The 24,778-nt window shown below is 51.4% G+C and overlaps 2 protein-coding genes across 6 annotated transcripts in view; both read left to right on the forward strand.

The window, feature by feature from the left end:
- promL (prominin-like) overlaps window positions 1-21,603 on the forward strand; it is a 37,674-nt gene extending 16,071 nt beyond the window's left edge. The window contains exons 2-20 of one of the 5 annotated variants that reach the window (XM_068775472.1): window positions 7,345-7,483; window positions 7,565-7,690; window positions 7,770-7,957; window positions 9,248-9,412; window positions 10,134-10,255; window positions 11,060-11,225; window positions 12,522-12,688; window positions 12,769-12,881; window positions 12,970-13,074; window positions 13,291-13,414; window positions 13,611-13,808; window positions 13,883-14,071; window positions 14,150-14,284; window positions 14,451-14,609; window positions 14,696-14,817; window positions 16,576-16,626; window positions 19,648-19,794; window positions 19,886-19,966; window positions 20,095-21,603. In XM_068775472.1, the coding sequence (XP_068631573.1) occupies window positions 7,345-7,483; window positions 7,565-7,690; window positions 7,770-7,957; window positions 9,248-9,412; window positions 10,134-10,255; window positions 11,060-11,225; window positions 12,522-12,688; window positions 12,769-12,881; window positions 12,970-13,074; window positions 13,291-13,414; window positions 13,611-13,808; window positions 13,883-14,071; window positions 14,150-14,284; window positions 14,451-14,609; window positions 14,696-14,817; window positions 16,576-16,626; window positions 19,648-19,794; window positions 19,886-19,966; window positions 20,095-20,107 (2,510 nt within the window). In that variant the 3' untranslated portion in view covers window positions 20,108-21,603. The remainder of the gene's footprint in view (window positions 1-7,344; window positions 7,484-7,564; window positions 7,691-7,769; window positions 7,958-9,247; window positions 9,413-10,133; window positions 10,256-11,059; window positions 11,226-12,521; window positions 12,689-12,768; window positions 12,882-12,969; window positions 13,075-13,290; window positions 13,415-13,610; window positions 13,809-13,882; window positions 14,072-14,149; window positions 14,285-14,450; window positions 14,610-14,695; window positions 14,818-16,575; window positions 16,627-19,647; window positions 19,795-19,885; window positions 19,967-20,094) is intronic. The other 4 variants (XM_068775471.1, XM_068775475.1, XM_068775473.1 and 1 more) reach the window with 4 other exon arrangements.
- On the forward strand, window positions 17,408-18,387 carry LOC137931967 (uncharacterized; the record flags this gene model as incomplete). Its single annotated transcript, XM_068775482.1, has 1 exon — window positions 17,408-18,387. A coding segment is annotated over one exon (357 nt), but the record flags the coding sequence as incomplete, so codon positions are not given.
- Window positions 21,604-24,778: the final 3,175 nt, after the last annotated feature.

Genomic DNA, 24,778 nt, shown 5'->3' on the forward strand with positions numbered 1-24,778 from the left:
ACTCAGAAAAGGAGCGCATCTGGCCGGCTCTGCAACTTTTGCACGTGCCTGAAAGAGCCATTATTTCAATTAGCTGTCACGTGACATACGTTTCAGAATATTGTAGCTCGGTTATAAATGATCGCATTGATTGTTGCTTCACAATGTATTAAAACTGTATAACCATCATGTCATATGATGCGTACTGAGCCGCGCCCCGAGCTCAGAGAGTATCGGAGCCCGCGAGGCCTGCGCCTGGACCGCACGCCGATGGAACTCACGCGAGCCTGACGCTACTGTGAAAGGTGCGCATCAGCTGAAATCAATTGAGGACTTTTGGATTTTCAAAACCATCAAGTTACGGATATTTACATGAAATCAATATTTGATGCTGCCTTGTTTATTTTAATACTAAACATTATTCATGATTTTTTTTATTATTAAATGTTTATTATAGAAAATAATTATTGTATGTAATTTCGAAAATGTGTATTTTTATTTTAACAAACTTAAAATGTACACGAATGGACATCGAGGAGCAATACATGTAATACATTGTCAATCGACGAAGCTCCCGGGCGATCGCCAAGTGCGGCTGGTGTTCACCGAGTGTCGGAATTACTCGGTCCGGGCGGCGGCGCGGACACGCTCCCGCTTAGATAAATCTATACGGGGCGCCTGTGGCGGCGGGCGGGGCGGCGGGCGGGGCGGGGGCGGGCGGCGCGCGGCGGTGCATCGGGTCGATAGCGCGCCGTCTCCGCGGACCCGCGCGGGAGGTATTACGGACAACTGTTTCAGCTGGAGAGAAATCTGCCTGAAAAAAAGCCAAAGCCAAAGCTTCGCTTCGCAGCGGAGTCGCTCGTCCCGCGGTTTCACAATGTCCTCAATTGCTACAATTACAATTACTTAAGACACATTAGACTGTGACTTCAAACACTGGCAGATGTTTGTACAGATGCTGCAATACAGAGACCAAGTGGTCTCATTATTAAAGCGGCGAGCGGCAAGGATAGGAACGGCATTTGAAAGATGGTCAGTATTTTCTCCGACCCTTCTTCCTTCTCCCGCAGTAACAATAACGGTGAAGACGAATAACCATCGATAAATTTTAGTTAATTAATTTGGTTTTTGTTTGATCCCGCGACGTCGCCAAATGACACATCTGCGGAGGCAAGGGCAGCGATCGAATTTAAATAGGTGTTTTAACTCAGACGCAGACTGAAAAGGTTGTACGCGCCGGAGACATTGCACTAGAAGTGTTTATGTTGAAACTACCGATATAAAAACAGTTTCGCAGAATTTGGTGGTAGATTGGCTGCGTAGCGGTGCCCTGAGATGTCAACGAGACGGGGCATCACTGCGCGCTGTGCTGGGCACGCGTCGCGACGGCTGCCCGCGCGGACACTGAATTGTTATTGAGCTTCCGCGGGGTGTCCGCGAGTGATCGTGGATCTACTCTACTAACTCGCACAATTAAATGATTCACAAGAGAGACAGAGACTCCCGCGTCATTGTTTACTTGTTAACACCGAAATGACAACGTTTTTGATCATAAATATTTTGCCTGATGCCATTTACAGCTTCACCGGACTTTACACAGGCCTCGGGTTCTTATAGATGGAGGAGGATGGAGAGGGACTTAGGTCGTTTAATCGGAGACGCACCGCAGGGCGGTCGGGCACAGGGACCCCAGGATTGGACTGTCACTGTTATTGCGTTCAGAATAACTACAGCGAACATGAGTTTCACTCTCGGATAGTAAAAGAAACTCAAGCGGCGTTTCTATTTATGGCAAGAGTGAAGTTGCCCGGTGCGCGGTGGTGTTTACTCATCTTGTATCGTTAATGAAGAAAAATAATTTCCACATAGTTAAAAAGGTTGCTGGCAACAAAAGGCAAAAGAAGAAAATTATATTTATTTAATTAAAATGGGTAGTGGGCAGAAGACCTGGCCTGATTATACACCGCAGCTCGGTACTCCCCTTATGGTGGTGGTAGCCAGCCGCACGATCTCCCAGCACTGGTCAGGCGGCAGCAATTCGAGAGCAGGGAGCGCCGGTAGTTCACAGGATGTGTTGGTTCCGGTGCAAGGTGATATGAATTCAACCGCAATGATAGTAGGTTATTTATTTGTATAAAACTCGCACCTGTGAATAAATGTCACAGTAATAAATAAATATTTTTCTTCTGTTTCTAAGTTCGCTCTTTCTCTTTTTACCTTCCACACATTCAGCAAGAATTAAATAAAGGAACTGATACGCAGGCGGCAAGCGTCTGCCGAGGCCGGCGGCGAGAGTGGCCGCCCGTTATTGCGTTTCATTGTTGTGTAATTAATCTAACTTTGTAATGTTCTCATAACTGAAGGATAGCGCCGCGTGCGTGCGTGCGTGCGTGCGTGCGTGCGCTCGCCTTGACCGAGTGCCGCGGCGGCGCGCGCGGCAGTGCGGAAACACAATAGTTTGTTCGCGCGCTGCGTCTCACTGCATCTAATTAGCGTAATAAGTAACGTAACACGCCACCTCCGCCGCGACGGTTGCGGTGCTACAATTTTTGACCTCTGCGACGGAAGCTCTGCCGTGCCCTCTAGTAGTGAACGCTTTTGTACGCAACGGTGAGACTGCGTCGTGAGATCCTTCCAACAGGAACTATAATCAGTTTGAACAACCCTATTTTCCACCATCTCAACCCACAACAAACTTTGACGGTTTGTTTGTGGCCGCTTCGACATCGTGCTGCGGCATAATGCAGCGGTAGAGCAACTATTCACCGAGACTTATTATCACTTAATGCTACTTCCCCTGATGCAGAGGGATCATGTTATAAGTTTTTGTTGAATGAATTTAAATTATTATAACACAGACACCACTCGTGAGTGTGGTCACTCCGTCCTTAACTCTGAGGAAATATTTCACGAAACTGCCATTGAATTTAAAATAAACTTGTACCGTATAGAATTGACGGCTTCAAAGAAATGTACTTGGGAGCACTACATTCCTTATTACTAGTTGTAATAAAAAAATTGAAAAATTCAAATATTTAGGACTAAGAAACGGCAACAATTTTTGACAATTTATTTAAGCTAATGTTATATAAGTTATTAGAAGTGTAACTTTATGTTACTGAGAATTAAACTAATTCTGACCGCGACACGTTTTGGGCGCGTCAAACAATGAAGTTACTGTAGCACTGTCGTCGGTAGCGTCAATTACAATAAGTGATTCTGAGCCCACGCGTGGCGCGTTTGCAAGCGACTCTCACTTATCTCGACTCTACGCGCATAGTGCCTGCAGTTTAAAGTAGTTGAAGAGTTTTGCTTCTGCACCGTCGTCCATTTCGGATATCATACAGTAGTTGAAGTTCGTGCCATAATCAAAATTAATCGTAGACTGGAAAGCGACTGGATGATATCATAATTATCATTAGCTTAGGTCGCGCTCGATGTCTATTTTCACACACACACACACACACACACACATTCGGAGGCTAAATCCTACCAAGATAGAGAGCGTGCGTAATGAAGACCCGTGCGCAGACTTGGAACTGCCATCGTTCTCCCGTTCTTGTAGCGGGCATCGATCCACGACTTGGCCTCTGCCGCTCAACACGAGCTCGTTGCTTGTAAGTGCCACCTCCTGCGGAATACTCGCGCCGCCCCGACAGCGGGACGTGGCTCCGAGTCTCCGGACGACGCTACGACCTTTAGACAGCCTTTATAAAAACTTTCGGCAGTCGTTCGAAAACCGATCTGTTTCGTCGGAGTCGAGGCCGGCTCGCGTGCCACAGGAGTCACCAACTGTTCATCGTTCTAGATGGAAGCGTTGCTGGACTTTCTTCCGTCGTTTCTTCTCCTAACGCCAACGTTTTCCGAAATGATAGTAACGTGAGCTCACCGCACGGGACAACCTCGAGACGCGTGCTGAACGGACGTCATCGACGTGCGACCGCCCAAGCCGGGATGGTCGCGCGGACCCTCGAGCCTAGCCGCTCCACGGAACGTCCGCCGAAGCGACTTAACAGTTCCGCGGCCTATTTTTAAATACATAGACCATGTTCAAAAACTATATTAAACACCTTTCCTTCGCTGAAGAATTTCATAAAAGCCAAAAAATTGGAAATAAATTTTAATTTTTTCCTTGTATGCAGATAATGTTTAATAATTTTCAAAGGAGTGAAAGCAGATCGATTCTCCCGATCTGCTGTCACAAGTGAACGTTAGCATGACACGCGTTATGTTCATTACAAGGGTAACCCAGTCGCAGGCGCACATTGCGTGCTTCGGCAACCGGCTGCAGGCGACGTGTCGACACTGCACGAGCAATAGCAACGTACAGTTTGAGAACTCGTGCTGTCAGTGTTATGATTGTAGCAGTCCGCGGCACAGCGCCGTGTCGCGTTACAAAACGACCTCTCGCTCGCGTTGTCGCACGAACGAGCCGCCGCGCGCGGGGCAGAGCCTCGCACACTCAGCATTAGTTGTGCGCAATGAATTACTTGAGCGCCGGTTGCCTGCGCTCACCGCCTCTGTGGATTTAGATGATGAAAGAAGACGTTGACAGCGACATGGCTAACTTTATTATAACAAAGGTACGGTATCACGCCGAGCCCGCGCCGGCGCTCCGAGGGCACCGGACCGTATTTGCATCACGGACAGTTTTCATCCCGGCAACATACGTATTTCCCCGGGTGTGCTCAAATGATGGTGCGTCCCGCGGGCCCCCGCAAAGTACGTGCACCGAGATTGTTTTAGTGGATTAGGTTCCCGTGTAAAACTTTGTTCTTCTTAATGTCGGTGTCATATCCATCGCTGGCAGTTTCTATTGTTGGCGCACTCCCGAGCGGTTCGCGTAGCCGCTAAATGTCTCGAGGTGTCCCAACTGCTGAGCCAACATTTGTTTGTCGCCCAAAAATAAAAAGACAGACACGACCCGCGACCGTGCAGCGTCGCGTTGAAACCAAGCTGTTTGTTGATACAGTGTGTCCTGACGACGTTCGAGTGCCGAGGAAGCTGCCGGCTATGTAATGCACCGCGTGGGGTGTTATGCGGCTCTCGTCATTGAATAGCATGGTATAAGGAATTTGCGAAATATCGAAAATAATATATAATTAAAATTTTTAAAATGTATTATAATGTGTGGAATTTTAAAGAGGTTAGGAAACCATTTAAACCTAAAAAAGATGGGCTCGTCCAGGATTTGAACCCGGGACTTCTCGAAAGCTAAGCGATCATACTCCTGGACCAACGAACCGCTCGCGTTTGAGGACGAAATGAACTGCGCGCTGCGGGCGACGCGGGCGGCGGCTATGTGGGCCACAGCGGCCACGCGCTCACAAGCCGCGCCCGGCGCATAAGGCTCACAATCCCACAGTCGGCAATGCGACTGCCGGCGGGCAATTGAACACCGCCGAGATAACGACGTCAGATGTAGGGCAACCAATTTTAAATGGTTCATCATACGCGGCGGCGCGCGTCGGGACCGGAGCTACCGCGCGTTCATCTCGCTCGTAAAATATCGTTTACGCGGGTTGTCTCTCTGCGCGTGCGTGCGTGTGCGTGCGACGCGGGTGGCGGTCACCGAACTATTTTAATGCGCGCGTTTCATTTGTCACTTTTGAATTAGTGTTAACGCACTGCGCCTGCGTTGCTCCGGAACGAGGTGCGACTTACGACAACCGCGCGGGGGCTGCAGCGGCCTTGCGGGCGGTGGTTGACCACAATTTATATTAAATTACCTCAGGTCGCCTATAAGGCCGCAACAGTATACAAGTAAAAATATTACCAAATTTAGTTAGGAATAGTTGTTTGTGTGGAATTAGCCGCTACGACTCCAATAGTTGAGTCGATTGCAGCGCGCGTGTCGCAACGCGGCGACTGACACGCGCTCGGCCGCTTGTTGTTTTACGCAAACGGTCAACTGTTTCAGCGCACGAAAGTATTGTTACAATACAGAACTAAATAGAACAAACACACACCGGTGCGGGACACGTGAACCGAGGCGCCGACCGCCCGTCTTCTTCGGCCGATCAACGGACCGCTCACACAAATGGCACGGTTGTCCGTCATAAACGAAATCGTCCGCTCGGGCGTGGGCCTGTTCACTTTGATTCTACTATTGCACGAGATTGTTGGCACTGCTTGAAGCGCGTACCGGAGGTCATCTTTGATCATCTTTTCATCCTTTTAGAGAACCTTCACTGTTCTCTGATTTTATGTGCGGACAGCATGCGTCGCTGTCTCAGCGCTTCCGAATCATTAAAGATAAATACCTTATTATTGCGAGCCGTGCGGGAGGAGATAGAGGCACAGCCGAGAGGATTGTGTTGGGGTATCCATGTACCACCAAACCTCTCGGCCTCTCTCGGCGCACGTTGCAGCGCGCTGAGAATAAATGCGGAGACACTTTTTTATTTTTACAATACTTCGTTACACAACAACTTAAGTTGTTTTAATGTCGTGCCGGCCATGGTTTATCGAACCCAACAACATTGCCTCGCCCACTTTTCAACAACTGCACATCGAGCGAGCATCAGGTGCTCATTCAGGTGCTGTCGGGATAAAAAATTTCGGATATCATGGGAACCCGGAAAATTATCAGTAAATGGCAGAGCAGTTAATTGACAGGCTTTTTATTAAACATCTTATTTCATTTTCATTTTTCGTGAACACTAGTAGACTCAATAAATACTCGGCAACGCGGTAGCCGCGTTTGCGCGGGCCCAACGGCTACCGGCTAGGTTATCTAAAATGGTCAAAGTACCAGGGCAGATTTAAAATTCGAAGTGAATTCGACCAGAGGCCGCTCTCAGCGTGCGGCAGACCCAACGGTCTGCTATCGATCAGATCGGATCCCGGCGGTACGAGCGCCCTCCCGACACCTCTTGCCTCCAGTCGAACAGCGCCCTCGAGGTACTTGGAAATGTTCCCAAAGAACTTTGTGTATAGAAATATCGTACATAGCGTCGACGTGTCGTGCTCTTCGGTTGTGTTCCCAGTTGGCTTTGGATTCGGTCAGAAATGCTTAGAGCTCCTTCACGTGATCGTCGTTTTGCATTAGGAGCTCTCAGTGTTTCGTGCCTGTCTCTCGCATCGCTATTAGACCGTATTCGTTATTGTATCGATGTTGGTGTCGAGTCCCCGCTGATTCTTGTTTGTTAATTAATACTAGTTTGTATTGTTTCGTGAGGAGGTGGTGCTGTTAGCCTTAAGGCTTTTACAGCTTCATCGAACAAGAGTTCTTGGAGCGGAAGGGTCCGTGAAGCCCTATGCCCTCACACTCAACTGTAGAAGTAATCTGCTAACTTATCAAACGATGTGGTGCGGTGGTGCGATGGTACAGCGACGTCACCAAGTGTTCTTGCTTGTCGGCAGGCATGGTGTCGGTGTCGGACGGGCACCTGGAGGTGGCGCCGGTGCGTGAGAACTGGCGCGCGCTGCTGTCGCACTACGCGGGCCCGGCCGGCGCGCTGCTGCTGGCCGCGCTGTTCGCCGCCGCGCTGCCGCTGGCCGGGTGAGCACACCACCCCGCTCCATCCCCCTGCCCTCTCCCCCACACCCCACGCAGCACTCATTGTTCGCGCCGTGTGTACAGGCTGTTCTGGTGCTGCTGTCAGTGGTGCCGCGTGGGCCGGAGGCGGCGCCCCTTCGACCGCAAGTACGACGTGTGCATCAAGGGCATACTCGCCATCCTGCTCATCGGCCTGCTGACGCTCTTCCTGTGAGTGTGCCCGTACTGTAGTACCGGAGCGTGTGGATGTGTGTGTGTGTGTCGGCGCTGACGTGCCCGCGTGCCGCAGGTTCGGCGTGGTGTGCGCGTTCGCCACGGACTCGCAGGTGGAGGGCGGCACGGCGGCGACGCCGGGCGCGCTGCGGCGCGGGCTGCGCGACGCGCGCGCTTTCCTCAACGCGACGCAGGCGCACGCGCGCCACCTGCTGGTCGACAACTACGCGGAGCTCGAGCGCCGCCTGGACGCCGTGCTCACCTGTGAGTACATCGCACTGCATTGCAGGAAACATGTCAACTATTAAGTGCTAAACATATGTGTATTACAAAGCACTAGTCGTAATAAAACTTTTTGTTTATTGGGCCCAAGTTAACCTTTAAGCTCGTTTTTTTATGGCCCCTGCTATGGGGACCCCTTGTACCCCTATCTATTGTGGGACAGGGACTTTGTTTTTATTTAATATTTTTTTTCATGAAATATTTTTATTTTCGTGCTCCTCGATCGTTCCTCTTGTGATCTTTCATTCCTTTATTTTATTTCTTTCTATCCATTTTTCCTTTTTTCGATACTATTCTTTCTTCTCCTCATACCTTAACTTACTAATTACAATTTCTTTGTTTTTATTCTATATCAGATTTTTGATATATTCTAGATATAGATTTTTACATGTATTATTTTATATGCTTATTTATTTAATCGCCTATTTTTACACTTTTATTTACAATTTTTAATTTTAGCTCAACACTTGTTTCAACACGTGTTGTTATCACGTTTTTCACAATCGTTCTGCACATTTTTAGGAACGTTGGTCTTGCTTCCTTGTCGTTGATTAGCGAGGCAATAATCCTCGCTAACCTTCATGCCTAACTGGCATTTGGAATCGATCTGGAGTACTCCGAATGCGAGACAGTGGACTACCAGGTGGACCACGGTTTGTTCCACGCCCGGTTCACAGAAGCACGAGGGGTCCTTGACGAATGTGATGGGGCATTTCTCGTAGTCTGGTCTTCTTTAGCACTTCAGGGCCGCGTCTTTGGCCAGTTGATTCGCCCTCTCATTCCCCTCCGTCCCCGCGTGCGCTTTTATCCAATAAAGACTTACGTCCTTTCTCTCGCCATTTTCTCTCGCTTCCATAATATTCTTTTTTACTCTTTACGCTAAGGGATGGAGGGTATTAGATCTTGCGACTGTCTGGAGGTCGCTTAGTATGGCGCATGATTGCGCCGAACCGTCGGCCGTGTACCCTGTCGATTCTGCTAATGCCAGCTTTGCCTGGTGTGCAGTGTAGAAGCTGCCCAACTTGAGCTTTTTGCTGTGCAGTTGTGCGGCGTCCCGCATAACGCAGAACGCCGCGTCTGCCTTATCTTTAATGCGGCTGCCGTCGGTGTAAATAACCAGATCGGCAGCCGCGGTGGTAAGTCGGGCAGCCTCCTAACCTTCCTTCAGGCAGGAGAACTCCCCGACTGGTAACTCAAGGTCGCGGTCACTTTAAGCTCGTTACCCTCGGTGTGCGAGATGGGTGTTGCATAAGAAACGTGTGGTGTGCGCAGACAGCGGCGTGCTGATGTCGCAGCGGCTGGGCGAGGTGTCGCGCGGTGCGGCAGTGGGGCGGCTGCAGACGCTGCTGCGGCAGCTGCCGGGCGCGCGCGCCGCCCTGCGTGACGTGCGCGACCGCACGCACGCGCTGCGGGCGCACGCGCAGCGGCTCAACGCCGGTACGCGCCGACCCTCGCTATAACAACAAAACACTATTCGACCTCCCAATTTTGCGATCTTACATCGACGACATTCCCTGCATAGATATCTTGTGGAGAAGTCTCCTTCGCGTTTTTCCATTCTCTTTTTTAGTTATATTTGTAGCCATCACGCCATCATCACCATGTCAGCCGACGGACGTGAACGCAACGTGCTGACCGCTCGCGGAGGTCGCCTCGATGCCCGCATCCAGCGACTTGCCGCCACCTTACTTTTGTCGTCAGTTCGCCTAATGTAAGGCCTCCAGTAAGATTGCCCGGTGCATGAGCGATGTGCCTCGGCCGCTGCCACTGCGCACGAGCAATTGTCGGAGCTACACCGACGGTTCGTTTGCGGATCGTATCTAACTCGAATCTGCGCGAAGCTCCGGGTACAGTTCTCTACGTTGACCTCTGGGCAACCCTTGAAGCTCCTTATAGGGCTTATTGTGAGCGATCACGTTTTAGATCTATACGTTATAGCTGCGTTCGTCTTCGGATATTGTAGTATTTAGAACAAATAAGTGTTTGAGAACTTCCCCGCCGCTAGTTAAGTATGACATGTAGTGTCTGTTCATCTCATTCCAAAGTTAAAAAAAAAGAGTTAAAATGACTTGGCGACGTACGTCGAAGTCCGCGCCGCAGTGCAGACGGCGAAGTGGCCGGTCATGTCGCGCAGTAGGTGACGCGACCGCTTGCGCAGGTCTCCGCAAGGTGAAGGCGCTGCTGCTGCAGACACTGAACGACTGCGAGCAGCCCAAGTGCAGGGAGCTGAAGGAGAAGTACAAGATCGGGCAGCTCGACACCGAGATCCAGTACAGCCAGGTGCGCAGCGATCGCGTGTTACCGCATAACGCATAACGCGTGCAGTCAAATAGTATTGGTGTAGGTGTTTGTACGTGTTCGCCTATATATATGTATATATGTATATAATCACACGACGCGCTTATTGTTTCACGCCGCCCGGACGCCGGACAGATGCTCGACCAGTACTTCCCCACGGTAAGTGCGCGCGCACACGCGACACGTTTTGCTTTAGCTATCGAGCGCGACGCGCCTTCGTTTTGGACTCACGCGTTCAACAAATTGTGTCAACGACATGGAATCCATTCAAAAGTTTACAATCAACAAACACTGCTCTCGGGCCTGACGCGCGCTGCCGTTGCTAATCTAAAAAAGTCTGGGAATGTTGGTATGTTTACGATCTTAAAATTGAATGAAATAATTTTGTGTTTGCAATGTTATGTTTACAAATAAATATAACCAAGCGAGTCGACGGGCGTAAAATAGCAAATGATTAGTCTGTCGGTCGTTTCGTGACAATTGATTTTTTTAAGATGTTAAAAAACAATAGTGCACAGGCAGCTTATGTTTGTGAATGGTCGGAATTTATTTTTAAGGCGGCGGGATGCACCCACACATGCAGCCGCCGTGCGTGTGGACACTGCATGTGTGTGTGGGTTCCACCCACCTTCAATTCGTTAAGTCAATAAATTGAGCATTTGGTGTACATTTAATATATTATTTTTGTTTGTACGAGTTGCGCCGGGCCAATGGGCTTAATTAGTATATAATGTAATACAATATTCGCGGGGCAGCTTGCAGCGAGTAACGTGTACGTGCACGCAGATGCCGGACGTGTCGGAGGTGCTGGGCGAGGTGAGCGCGCTGCTGGAGGGCAACCTGACGACGGAGGTGTCGCGCGGGCTGGACGTGCTGCGCGCGCTGCAGAGCGGGCTGCGGGGCGCCGTCGACGACCACGCGCCCGACGTGCGCGCCGCGCTCGCCGACACCGGCACGTGCCCTCGCCTACCCTCTGCCCTCTGCCCTCTGCCCCGTCTGTCCGAATCGTGACCTTTTCAAGATAAAGTTCTGGCCGTGTCATTAGCCGAGCCTGTCTGTGTGTAACCAGTACGCAGTTGGCGCTGCCCGTAGCGATATGAACCTCAAGAAACAACATCAATCTCCGATTTCAACGAGGAGCACTAGATAAAAAACATGTGTCGTGGCGGTCGCCAACGGACTCGATTAGTTCGCAATTTGCCAGCGACCACGCGACGCAGCTATCAGAAGGCACTTTCAAAGGCAACGATCGTGTCCAATGATTTTCGCTTTGACATTATAAGCAGTAAGCTACCAGCGGCTCGGAACGCCGATCTGTTGAGAAGTCCCGGCCAGAAACTCAACAGTTGTTCTGATTAAAATTTAACAATTCTTATGTGTACATCACAGCATCAACCTCGCTGATGGGTCGACAGACCAAGTTCCACACATCTCGATCTACCAAAAACTCATGAATGCTGTAATAAGATTTATTTAATTATGTCCTTTTAATTTTAGATTTAAAACTAAGAATAGGGAGTTCCTGAAGGAATATCAATTTCTTTAAAAACATCTCTCAAATAGAATCACTAGCTAGTTATAAGTAGCCCGTGTAGCTCTATTCTGCAAAACAAATACAGAATTAATGTGTGCGACGCTGCTCCGTCTTAACATACCGTAAGAGAGAACGCTACGGAAACAACTAGAACACACGAGCCGAGCTGCGTCAACGTCCCTCAATTGTCTTACCTTTTCAATTGCAAAGCCGACCGAGCGGAGTGCACCCGCCAGTGTTCAGAGATTGGGATTCCCCTGAACCAACTTGTTCAAAGTAACGCTGCACCGCTGCAACGCTGCAATATTGGTATACTTTTTAGCCACAACTTTGACATTGGCTAGTTTAAACTCAATTACTTGGTCTTTTAAGCAATTAATGATAAATTATTAATTTCGAACCAGTAAAGAAGACGCAACAGCGCACTGTGGCTGCATCGTAATTACTCTTATTCAGCCTAACTTCTAACGCGAGTGATATAAAACCAGCATTAGTTATTAATATTAAGTATAAATATAAAAGGGGCAAGAATAGAACCCCGCGGGGCACTCCTCTCCCAGCCATAGATGAGAATTGATAGGTTATGGATAGGATAGGTAGGCGGCGCGGCCACGCCGGCGGACAGACGCGATTGGCGGACACCGAATAGTTCAATTACTCTAAGAATTGAGTCGAAGCATACAGTGCGCTAACTGTGCAAGGTTGTGACTGCAGGGCGGCAGCTGAGCGCGCTCGCCGACTCGGTGACTGCGCTGGCCGGCAACGCCAGCGAGCGGCTGGCGCAGCAGGCCGGCGCCGCGGACGCGCTGCAGCGCGCGCTCGACGACTGGGGCGCCGACCGCCGCCACACGGGCCGCGCCGCCGCCGCCGCGCTCCTGCTGGTCAGTGCCGCCGCGCCCGCGTATTAGCCGCAGTCATGCTCCCAAACGCATCTAGTGAACGAGTGTGTGTGTGTGTGCAGATCACGTGCCTGACGACGTGGGGTCTGGTGTGTGGCGTGTGCGGCAAGCGGCCCGACGTCTACGGCGCCAGCGACTGCTGCAACAAGGGCGCCGGCGCTTCCTGCCTACTGTGGTGAGTTTGCATCGCGCTCACTTGCGGCTAAATCAAATAAACCCGGTGCCGTGATTCGCGACTGAGACATGGATGCGTGTGTTCGCAGCGGCATGGCGGTGACGTTCGTGGTGGGCGGCGCGGTGACGCTGGTGATGATGGTGTACTTCGCGGCGGGCCTGGCCGGCCAGCGCTTCGTGTGCGACCCGCTCACGTGAGTAAAATAAACGTTACACTTTACACGAAACATTTGTTACATTTCTTTAAGTCTTAATTCCGTTGCGGTGCACTGCGCCCCATGTGCCGACCGCTTTGAAAAAACCGGAGCAATACGAATCGTTTGCTTGGGGTGCGGCCGTGGTGCGGTGGAGAGGTGACCGCAGCGCCGCGGCGGTGATGTAGAGATGACATAACGGTGATGTGTGCGCAGGGAGCCGCGCGGCAACCGCGTATTCGCGGACGCCGAGCGCTTCGTGGAGCTGCAGGTGCGCGGCGCTCAACTTAACCTCAGCACCGTGCTGCTGCGCTGCCACGACAACCTGACCATCTACGAGGTAAGCCCCGCTCACCCGGCTCCGACGCTCATCTTTTGAAACCGTCTTCCTTATACTTTCTGTAAACTGCTTCCTTCTTCTTCTAACATCATTTCCAGTTTTGTCGTTAGTTAGAACTTTTTGTATTGCACTTCATAAAGGCGAATCGCACCGGTCTTAAGTCGCCGTACAAACCCTTTGAAATGAAATCATGCAGACCCTGGAGCTGTGGCGGATCTACGATCTGGACTCATTACCGGAGAAGGTGTCCCACGAGGTGTCGCAGCGCGCTGGTCGGCTGAAGCCCACGCTGCCGCGCGATGTGGTCATACTGGGCCCCGCGGCGCGCACGCAATTGCGCCGCCTGGCTGACGCCGGCCTCTCGGATTTCCAGTTCGAGCGCATCCTGCAGGCCGTGAGTACCGCGCGCCTTGCACGTCATATGGTGACGTACTTGTGAAGACTAACCCAAGCTTCACGTGTCGGCAGCTGGAAACAAACATGACGTCGCTGGAGCTTGAGGGGTTGGTGTCGCAGCTGCGCAGCACGGCGGCGGCGCTGGCTCCGCGCGCCGGCTACGCGGACGTGGCAGCCAGCCTGCAGGACGCCGCCGCCAGCCTGGCCGCGCTGCAGGCCGATGTGCTGCAGCCCATGCTCGAGCACACGGAACGCCTCAACGTGAGTGCCCCCGGGCCGAACTCTGCCGCTTTTGTGCCCTCGCGACTGCCACTTACTTCGCGCTGCCGCTGCTTTCAGGAGACGGCGATAAAATTGCGCGACGGGCTGCGCTTCAACTACACATCACTGCGTGAGGCCATCTATTTCCTGATGGACGAGACAACGCAGGCCGAGGCTTTCCTGAACAACCAGGGCCCTGAGCTCGTGCACAATGTGAGTCAGATACACTGTTGCGTAAGAAGCTACCGTCATACGCGATAATTTTTTCCATGCTGTTAGTAGAAAAATTGTGGTCGTTTTTAGTAGTGTAGCGGGTGTTGTTGTTTACAAGCAGCTGCAATAGTTTAATGAACCTTGCTATGTGGCGTGTTCTATCTAGCTGACGCAGGAGTTCGCGTCGGCGGTGAGCGAGCAGCTGCAGCGGTACGCGCAGCGCGTGCAGCACGCGGCGCGGCACGAGGTGGGCCGCTGCGGGCCCGTGTCGCGCGCCTTCAACGCCACGCGCGACGCCGTTTGCCGCGCGGTGCTGCTGCCAGTTGTAAGTGAGCCAGACAGCACGCTGCAGTGCAGATAGCCAGCACTGTACGACAGCGACCTGACTCGATGCGGTGCGTGTGCTTGCAGAATGGCTATTGGATCTCGTTGGCGTGGTGCGTGGTGCTGTTCGTGCCGATGTTGCTGGTGTCGTCGCGGCTGGCGCGCCTCTACCGGCACGCCGACCCCTACCCCGGCCCGCTCGTCGAGGCGTAAGTGTCCGCTCGCTTCTTATATCGCCACTTCACTGCAATACCATGACACCACACCACACCAACACGTACAAATGTTAACAAGTCAAAGTAGATACAGTGAAACTTATGTCAGACTCATTAAAACTCCTAAACATTGATTTTGAGGTCAGAGTGCGAGTACATATTTCGTGAAAGTAAATCACCGCCCAAGCTGGCGCTGCCGCCATGCACTCCACGTCGACTCGGCCCCGTTCGGTGCCCGGGCCCCGCTCATCAGTCATCGCGTTGGAGCCGTTAGCAGTTGCGCGCGCGTCGCCGCCGGAACTGCTAACGGTCGCGTCTGTGTCGCTCTCATCGCATTCTTATTCATTTTATTTCTTTGCAGTTATTTCTTTTAAGTTTCCGTTAGTGTTGAGTTGTCATACTGTCTGGTAGCTGTTGTGGATCATTTGCACCGCGCGCCACCTGCATCGCTTCCCGCGCGTCCCTGCATCCAGTAGCTCGTGCAGCAAGTCCATTGAGTCGCTGTTGCTCCCATTCACAATTTTTACCAGGAACGGCCGGTGCTCGTCCTTGTGCGTGCGACGCGTGTGCGTCTGTCCGTCCACTCGACGTACCGCGCACGCGCCGCGGCGGCTTTCATTCTTTGCTTGTTCATAAACATCCTAACCACGACGTCCACATGTCATTCATTATGCCACCGTTGCGGTACCACAAGGAATTCGGACGGTTGGTTGCCACGCTGAGAAATATTATTAGGCGCGCGCGACCTTCACACCGTTGCATACGGTGCAGAGGGCAGCACATGCGCCAGCGTAGAAATATAACTGAACCTGTGCCCGTGCGCTCTGGCAAAGTGTTGCTGTTGAACATCGAAGCAATGTATTAATACTTGTATTAGTAAAACGACAGTACATCGTCTGTCCAGCCGAGTGGCACCGGCCTTGTACGAACATCTACAACAAGGGACATAAATGTATAAGTTCTTGGTCGTACGAAATTTAAAAGATGTCGGATTTTCTGATATAAAGCAAAAAGACATGTAGACTACGAGTTTTGGATCAGATTTAACGCGTAAAGTCGACTTAGTAAGTTTGGAGCTGCTGTAACTGCGCTGTGAATTCTTAACGTGACTGGCGCGTGCTCCACCCCTTCCTGCACGCACCTCCGCACCCCCGCACCCCCGCACATCTCCCGCACGCTCAACCAGCTAGTCCCGCTGTCCGGTGCCCGCATGCTCAGCGACCTTAACCCTTTAGTGTCGTTGACTTGTTCGTGTTCGTTGGCCGCTTCATTGTATGGTGTCGCGCTGGTCGGCCCGGTCGCCCCGGCGTCTGCCGCGGCCGCTGTTCCCACTCCCATCCCGTAGCTGTAGCGCTCGCTGCGACGTAGCCCGTCGTTCATCGACAGATGATTTCTAAAGTTTCGTTTTGGGACATTTCATTTCAATTATACACGTATTCATTTTGTTGTCGCGTTGCTCAGCAACTGTGACCGTTCGACGCCACTGACCCGACGTACGCGGTGTTTGTATGAAGTTGTCGTGTCACGCGCAGCGCACACGTGTTCTCCTCTTCCCGGGCAGGCGTAGCCTGGTGCCGATCGCAGGAGGCTGGCCATGATCGCGACCCGCGCCGCGTTAATAATGTTTAAAGTTGAGAGAATACGGGTGCGCAGGTGCAGGCGCGCACGCCCCTCGCCCCCTCCCCCGCAGCTCGGCGGGGGCGCGGGGCGGTTGGGCGTCGCGCTGACGCGTACGTGTGTTATTTGTTGCAGCGAGTATTTGTATGACGCGTACGCGGACCGCGATAACGTACCCCTCGCCAAGTAAGTGCCGCCGCGACCACACACCGCTTGCGCTCGCAGCCCGCGCGCGCACGCATGCCCCGGCACGCCCCGGCAGCCGCGCCGCGAGCGTCGTGCCCGGGAGCGGGCCGGGGCTTGCTTGCCCGCGCGGGGGTGTGCCTTTAATGTTACGTAGTGGTAGAGCGAGGGCGCAAGCGCATGGATGCCCCTGCGGTAGCGGATAGCGCCCGGTGAGGGTGCTGCACTCACGTCACATCCTCTGTCCTCCGATCCCCTTCCCCCGGCTGTTGCATACAACGGTGGCGGGTCGCAGTAGATGATAGCAACTAGTACCGCATGTAATGTTTTTGGTACAGTGGGAATACTAACTGAAGTGCATCCAACTAAAGGTACTGCATGCACTGGCACCTGCATGAGTGTTAGTCTGTGAGCAAGGCGACGCCGCGAGGCAGTTTGCGCCGCCTTTTACTTTTGGTTTATTTGTGTTTAGTTCGTTTTGTTTGGTGAGGCGGTTAGGGAGCGGGTCGCGCGTTACTCGAGGCGGCGGTTGGGGACTGGATGTCTGAGGCTCGCCGCACTGTCGCGGTCGTCACGCTTCACGCCTGCGTCGAGTCCCCAACTCCGCCTCTGACTGACTGATGGCTCGCAAAATGGCAACATTGTTATGGTGGCCGCGCGCCGACGGCGTTTCCTTGGCCGTCGGCGCTGCGCACCGAGTGACGAGGCGGCCGGTGACCAGTGTGTGACGTGCCTCTACCGTCCAATAGAGATTTAGCAAAATTAATATGGTTGGAAAAAATGATACTTGCTGTATGGAATTGGAGCAAACTGTCTCGTATTGCACCACCACTGGTCACCCGGGTGTCCCGGTGCACCACGTGACGCGGCGGCGTACGGCAGCGGCTCCAAGCGCAGCACGCTCGACATCGAGGGCAAAATCGCCGAGTGGCGCGAGCGCAGCGGCGCGGGCTGCGCCGGTGCGGGCTGCGCGGGCGCGGGCTGCGCGGCGCCGGGCGCGCCCGCGGGCACCGCGCTGCTGCTGGACGGCCGCGACGTGGTGTGCGCGCTGCTGCCGCCGCCCGCGCTCATCGACGACCTCAAGACGCGCCTCGATGCCAAGGACGAGGACAACGAGTCTGGCATCCATGAGTCGGAGTGAGCGCCCTCTCGCGCCCCCGCCGCGCCCCCCGCGGGCAGGCTGTCCTGCCTGGTCTGCTGTCCGTGCGCTCCCATACCCTCGGCTCCCCGAACACGAGCCGCAGCCGCAGGCCACGTCCACGATTTATTTATTATGTTTTAGTACGAACAATACAAATGTAAAGAGCGGCATTGTCTTAAGTAAAGGTACAAGTACCTCGCAGCTGTAACTGCGGGCGCGCGCACACCGGCGTCGCCGCGGGCTGTCGCGCGCGTGCCAACACGTGTCGATTGGTCCGCGCGGAGCTCGCGGCCCGCGCGTGTATATCACTATGTAATATTTTGTAATTTACAAATGTATTCTTTCTCTCTGATGTCGCCAAACTTTTCCTCGTGTAAGTCTGACGTTCGTTTTGGAGCCATGTACCAATAATAGTTTTATACAAATTTATGATACTCTTTCAATGTTTAGATTTGCACGGAACTGCTTGCGTCACCGCGATACGTCCATTTTATGTAGTACGCTTTTACGAGTGATCAATTTATACGAGAATATATCCATACTGCAGCGCGAGCGGCTGCCGCAGCGTGTGTACGAGTAGAGTTCGGCAAGCGTCAGCCCCTTGGCCTTGCCGCAGGGCTGGCGCACGCGTTTGATAAGAGCGTATAGGTCGTTCGCGTTAGGAATGTAGTAAATCCATGTTGTCCGCCGGCCCAGCCACGGCCCGTAACCAATATAAAAATATTTTTCTTTAGAAAGTTAAACGACACGGTGACCAGTTGTAGGTAACGAATTATTCGAACGCAACGGCTGTGCTCCACGAGCGTGGCCAGGCCGTCGGACAGAACCTATTGGTTGTACATTTAACGCGAATGAACTGTGGACTCGGTCGTACACGCCTCTCGCTCTCAGAATTTCTCCTCCGCCCGCGATCGCTCCCGGTCGTGCCGCTGAGGAGTTCCCGATCGGCCCGTCCGGACCGAAGCGGAAATTCTGATAGTTCGTACGGCGCGACCTCTGCTGCGACAGGGTTTTATATGGTACACTTATATATTTTATATACGTATGTGTTTGTAAGGTTACGTACGTAGTTTTGTTTAGCATTACATGTATACGGTTACAATGTAACGAGTGATCGCACTGCAGTGAATTGATGTAGCCGTCGTTGGCACCTGCCGCGGCCGCTGCCGATGCCGCGCTCGCGGCGTATCATATATACATATACATAGAGATAAGAATTGCAATTGTTACTCGACCATAGTCGTAAGCTTAACGTTAAAAGTTAAACGGAGGCGTGTAGCGGGGTGAGCGGGGGGTGCGCGTCGGGGCCAGGGGGCGAGGCTGGAGGGGAGGCAGGGGTGCGCACTGCGACCCAGCGCCGGTGCGCGCACTGCGGTAACTAACCATCACTTCCACGTTTGTTCGCTTGCTGTCTTGATCCTTGTGTTGGCATGCTTGCTGTGTCCTCGTTGGCTTTCGCTCCGTCTTGTGAGTGCGATGTAGCACTAACGATTTCCACACCGCCGCGACTCATCTGTCCAGGGAAATCTTCGGCTTCTGTGCGGCCTTTCAACTTTGGTACCAGGGACGCTGCATGCGCTGGGCTATTACTGTTTCTGTGTAGCTGTACTAGTTTTGTGATGTTCTGTAGAGTAGCACTCGGGCGGAGCCGGCGGCAACCGTTGCCTCCGCACGGGCGCTAATTCGCGTGTTGCCTCGCTGTGCCGCCGCCGCTGCGACTGCTCGGCTAACAGCAAGCGCTCCCCGCGCGGAGCGTGCGCCGTGCGGCGGCGGCACCGCGACAGTGAATACTGCCGTCGGTGCGCGCGCGGCCGGCGCGGCGGTATTTACTGTCGTGGCGGTGGGCGCCTCGGCCCATTCGGCCTGACTGTGAGTTCTTGCAGCACGTACAAGGCGGAGAAGCGCGGGGGCCGCGGGCGTGCGGGGGGCGCGGGCGGTGCGGGCGGCGCGGGGCCCGGCGAGCCCGCGCCGCCGCTCGCGCCGCCGCTCGACGCGCACCACGCGCGCCGCTACAACGACATGGCTCCCAAGTGAGTACACGCACAATAAATACACACGCACTGGACTCGTCTTGTTCTTTACGATGTTACGGTAAGGAAATGAACACGATGGTCGTTTCAGGCATTGGGAGGAAGGACCTCCGCGCTACCACGGCCCTACTGAGTACGAGCGACCGCCGCCGTATTACTATCCCGGACCCAAGTGAGTGCCACCGACAAGCACCACCTCGCCGCACGCGCGCATGCAACACACACATTCTCATGGGGGACATACCAGCCTCTCCGATGCGTAAATTCGCAAAATACTTACTTATGTTTTCATTTTCGCAGTGATAGACAGTAAGCTGTCGCTCGAGGAGGACGAGCTGGTGCGGTACTGAGTCGCCCGACATCACACTCCAGCTGCAGACGGTCCGCAGCGCCACCAGTCGATTAAATGTCCCATAAAATATTTTTTCATTGCATCAGGACAAACGTCTGCGCGTACGCTTAGGTTTAAGCCTGTAGAGAACGCCGCGACGTATCGTTTGTTCGTTCATTCGCTCGAGTGCCGCTCCTATGGCCTTGCGAGGTCGGATGTGAACGGTGTCGTGATATAAAAGGAAGACCGTCGATAATCCAATAAACGTTTCAAGTAATTAGAAATAATATTTCTATGTAAACATGTGCCATCGTAGGCGATTCGATCTTAAAGGAAATTTAGCATAGTACGGAACTAAATATAATTAAATGAAAGTTTAGCTCTAGTACCGGGTGTGTAAGTGAACGAATGAATGAACGAGAAGTAAGGTGCGTTGTAACACGTATACTCACGAACGAATGCTTAGAACCTCGTGAGTACGCCGGCAGAGGTATAAGCTCATCACACAAACTAAAGTCGTAGCTCGTAAGTAGTCAGTAAGTGACCGTCGCGCGCCGCCGGGCCCTCTGCGCGACGGGCTGCCCCGGGGTGAACCGGGCCGTTATCGCTTCCCCTGCGATTACCAATCACATTAATGGAATCGTCCAGATCGGCAAAGGTCGCGGCCCCGTTCGAAGCTTTTCACCAAACAGATAGAGTTAAGTGACGAGTTTGGAGGCGCGAGTGTTGTCGAGGCCGCGACTCTAAACTTGTCGAGTTGTCATATTCTGCGCGCACGGCGTAGCTGTAGTGTTGGGAAACAATCGTAGCCCCCCCCCCCCCCTACCCTCCTCGCTCCGTGACGTCGCGCTACACTCGCGAGTTCAGTCGCCGGGGCGGGGGTTGGCGGGGGCAGCCATAGGCCCGGTCTCGCCACCGCCTCCGTTCAGTGGTGTCATATCCTGTCGTTTAGGACGTCGTCGTGTATGTTGGGGTCTTTGTGCCACGTAACGTAATCGGTGTTCAATTTAAGTGTAGCGTAATTTTTTGAGATTATTTTTAGTGACCTGGGAGTCCGGAATTGCGACTCTAAGTATTAGAAGCAAAGTATATTTTGCAATAAGGTGCGCGAGGGCACGAGCGGGCGGCGCCGCCCCGCGTCGCGGTCGGACTGGCCGGGGGCGGGGCGGCGAGCGCCGGCTTTCCCTCTGTCTTCCTCCGTCTCTCGGCGGTACGATGGGACCTTCCCCGCTCAGTTTTAGTAGTGGCGCCGTCGCCGGGCGCGCGCACCCTGTGCTCAAGCGTGCGTATCGATGGGTGCTGCACCCGTGGCGGAGCTGCGCAAGTGTCAGCGGGTGTCCGCCAGCAAGTAGGTTAATAAAAGAATTTATGTAGGAGCGGACAGTGCTCGCGCGTAGAGCACGCGACCGGTAGTCGAGCAGCGGCCGGGCTGCAAGCAACGCAAATTGTAAAATAAATATTATATTTGATTATCTCCTCATGTGCTTTTTATTTTTTTCCTTTCATCGCCTCTTTTTTTTATATACACGATGGCGGACAGACGATCTCGCCACGGTCATCCAAACACTTCGGGATGACCTTAGCCTTCTTCAGGTGAAAACGATGTCGAGTCTAAACCTAAAGCCGGAAGCAAAACGTTAGTGGCGTCATCCAGTACGCTGTAGTTTGTCCGCGTCAACATCGCTGCGAGTGAACGTCGTCTGTTTGCCGAAATCGTCGGAAGCTCCTGCGTTCTAAAATAGGCCTTCAACTGTTTAACGCCGTTTGACTTTTTAACAACGGTACAATCACGCATACACGATACTTACAGCAGACAAACTGTTAAGAACAAACCGAAGAGTGTATGCCGATTGAATAATCACATTTATGGATACTACGTTCTATAGCTTTGACCACAAGTTGTGTCTAGACTAGACCGACACACATCGAATTCATTCTCAAAATATATCGTTTATTATACATTGCGGCCCAGTTATTTAATAGATCCCCAAAAATCCCTATCTGTTGTTCAAATTAGTAGTTTGTTGTTGCTGGTAATAGTAACTTTTAAAGAGTTAAGTAATTTTTGCGACAAGCATTAGATTGCCCGTGTTTAATGGGGGTGCTTGCCTAATACTTAAGTCTAAGACCGAATGTCCTTTGCCACTCCTTGCTTCGGCATCGACGGGGCCTTGCCCATCGCCGCGCGGCGAGGATGCACTGGGGATGTTCATCTAAAGGTGCCCAGGCCCGGCGTGTGCAAAAGTATAAACAATACAGTGACAAAAGGTAAGAGAAATACATTAAGATAAGCTCCAAAATTAACATCGAAAGATTTTTTTTTCAAGTCGAAAGGTAGTCTGTGCGCTGTATAGTGAGAGGTGTGCCGGTTATTAGAAAAATATATATATATTTATTTAAAAAAAGGGTAGTAAATGTGGGCCGGAGTTGGCGACAAAAAGGCACACGAAGAAAAATATATATGTGTTTAATTATCTAAGGGTAGTGGGCAGAAGGCCTGGTCTAATTTTACATCGCAGCTCGGTACTCCCCTGATGGTGGTGGTAGGCAGCTGCACGATCTCCCAGGACTGGCCAGGCGGCAGCAAGTCGAGAGCAGGGAGCGCCGGTAGGTAGCAGGATGTGATGGTTCCGGTGAAAGTTGATATGAATTTCAACAGTGTAAAACTCGAAGCGTAAAACTTGCAGTCTAAAAGTCGCAGTGTAAACTTTGCAGTGTAAAACTTGCAATGTAAAACTTGCAGCATATAAGTCGCAGCATAAAACTCGCACCCCTTGGGGTGCGAGACGATGTAAAGGTTGTGGCGTGAGCTAAATGATGCCCGGAGAATGAATAGGACCAAGACGTGAATTTATAACGTAAATTCTAATTGGCCCCGGCGCGTGTGAAGACACATAGCTGGTGAACGCAACCGACACAAAGAGTGTGCGTCGGTGCGTGAGACGACACCTAGCTAGTGAACGCGACCGAGGCCTGGATCCTTCTGACTGGCAAATGTGAACTGCTGTCGCTGGTGCGCGGGCGCATAGGAATTTTTGTTATAAAAACAAAGATCCGTTAAACCAATAGCACGCTTCCACGACCCCACGCCACTTGAGATATACCGTTACCCGCTAAGGGTTGAACAATTTTTTGCTGTATTGCGATTTATGAGACGTTTCTCGTGATAATATTTTTTGGTTAAAATTTTAACTAAGATTTATGGGACGTTAATCTGCAACGTTACATTACCCCGCGCGTCACCGAAGGATTTTATTTCATTTAAAGGAAATAAAATCCGAACTTATTGATAACAATTTCATTTTTATCCTTTTAAACTCATTCTTTCATACTTCTCGCAAACAAACTAGCAATAGTAATCATTATAAGGATTACTAACGCGACCAAACAATTATGAAGGTTATAGATTCATTCTAATAACCCAAACGAAATATTACGCGGTTAATGGTAATGCTTCAGTTTATGTTGTGTCGCATTATGTTTATTATTTATTCAAACTTATTATTTTTAAATCCTTTATGTACCATGTTCCAACATTTTTATCGGCCATGTCTTCTAATACACACACTAAGAGAGAATTATTTTTAATTGTACATTTTATATAAAGAATGAAGAATAACGTTAGTCTTAACGAGCAAGTCTTCTACGCTATCGGAATCGTCCGAAATTTGATTGACTCTATTAGTATAAAACATCCCCAGAAGGAAAAAGAGGACCCAGTGTAGCGATTTGTTTACGTAAGTTGTTAACAATAGCGCCATGTTTAATCTATTTTTATAAAATAGCTAAGAGAGAAGGAAGAAAAAATTAAATGCACCACAATAAGGAAGGTGTTGAACAAGTATTCTACTCAATCTACTCCGTTCTGTTACAAATTCACTAACGAACGCTATGGTTGCTAGTATAAGAATTAAAAAAAAAGTAACACAAAAAAAACGTGAAAATAATGTGTATAACTGCAACTAATGTGTACGGTCCTATGAAAAAATAGCAGAAGCAAAAAAAGTTACAACATAAGAACAAAATGTATGTTAAACTAAACAAAAACTTTTTTAAGTGAAGGATGTACACTTCAGTTGCTGGCAGTAGAAAAGGCAAAAATAACGTTATACAAAATTAATTGAATAAAAAAAAAACAATCACACAACTACTCTACAATGCAAAATCAGACCTTTTAATACCACGTTAAGGGCGCCAGTGTGCCGTTTTAAAGGGGAAATAGTTGCTGGCAATAAAAAAAGGCCTGGTCTAATTTTACATCGCAGCTCGGTACTCCCCTGATGGTGGTGGTAGGCAGCTGCACGATCTCCCAGGACTGGCCAGGCGGCAGCAAGTCGAGAGCAGGGAGCGCCGGTAGGTAGCAGGATGTGATGGTTCCGGTGAAAGTTGATATGAATTTCAACAGTGTAAAACTCGAAGCGTAAAACTTGCAGTCTAAAAGTCGCAGTGTAAACTTTGCAGTGTAAAACTTGCAATGTAAAACTTGCAGCATATAAGTCGCAGCATAAAACTCGCACCCCTTGGGGTGCGAGACGATGTAAAGGTTGTGGCGTGAGCTAAATGATGCCCGGAGAATGAATAGGACCAAGACGTGAATTTATAACGTAAATTCTAATTGGCCCCGGCGCGTGTGAAGACACATAGCTGGTGAAC

Source organism: Battus philenor, unplaced genomic scaffold (assembly GCF_028537555.1).
Source record: "Battus philenor isolate CCGP_79_NKW_IND1 unplaced genomic scaffold, ilBatPhil1.0.hap1 SCAF_9, whole genome shotgun sequence".
NCBI lineage: Eukaryota > Metazoa > Arthropoda > Insecta > Lepidoptera > Papilionidae > Battus > Battus philenor.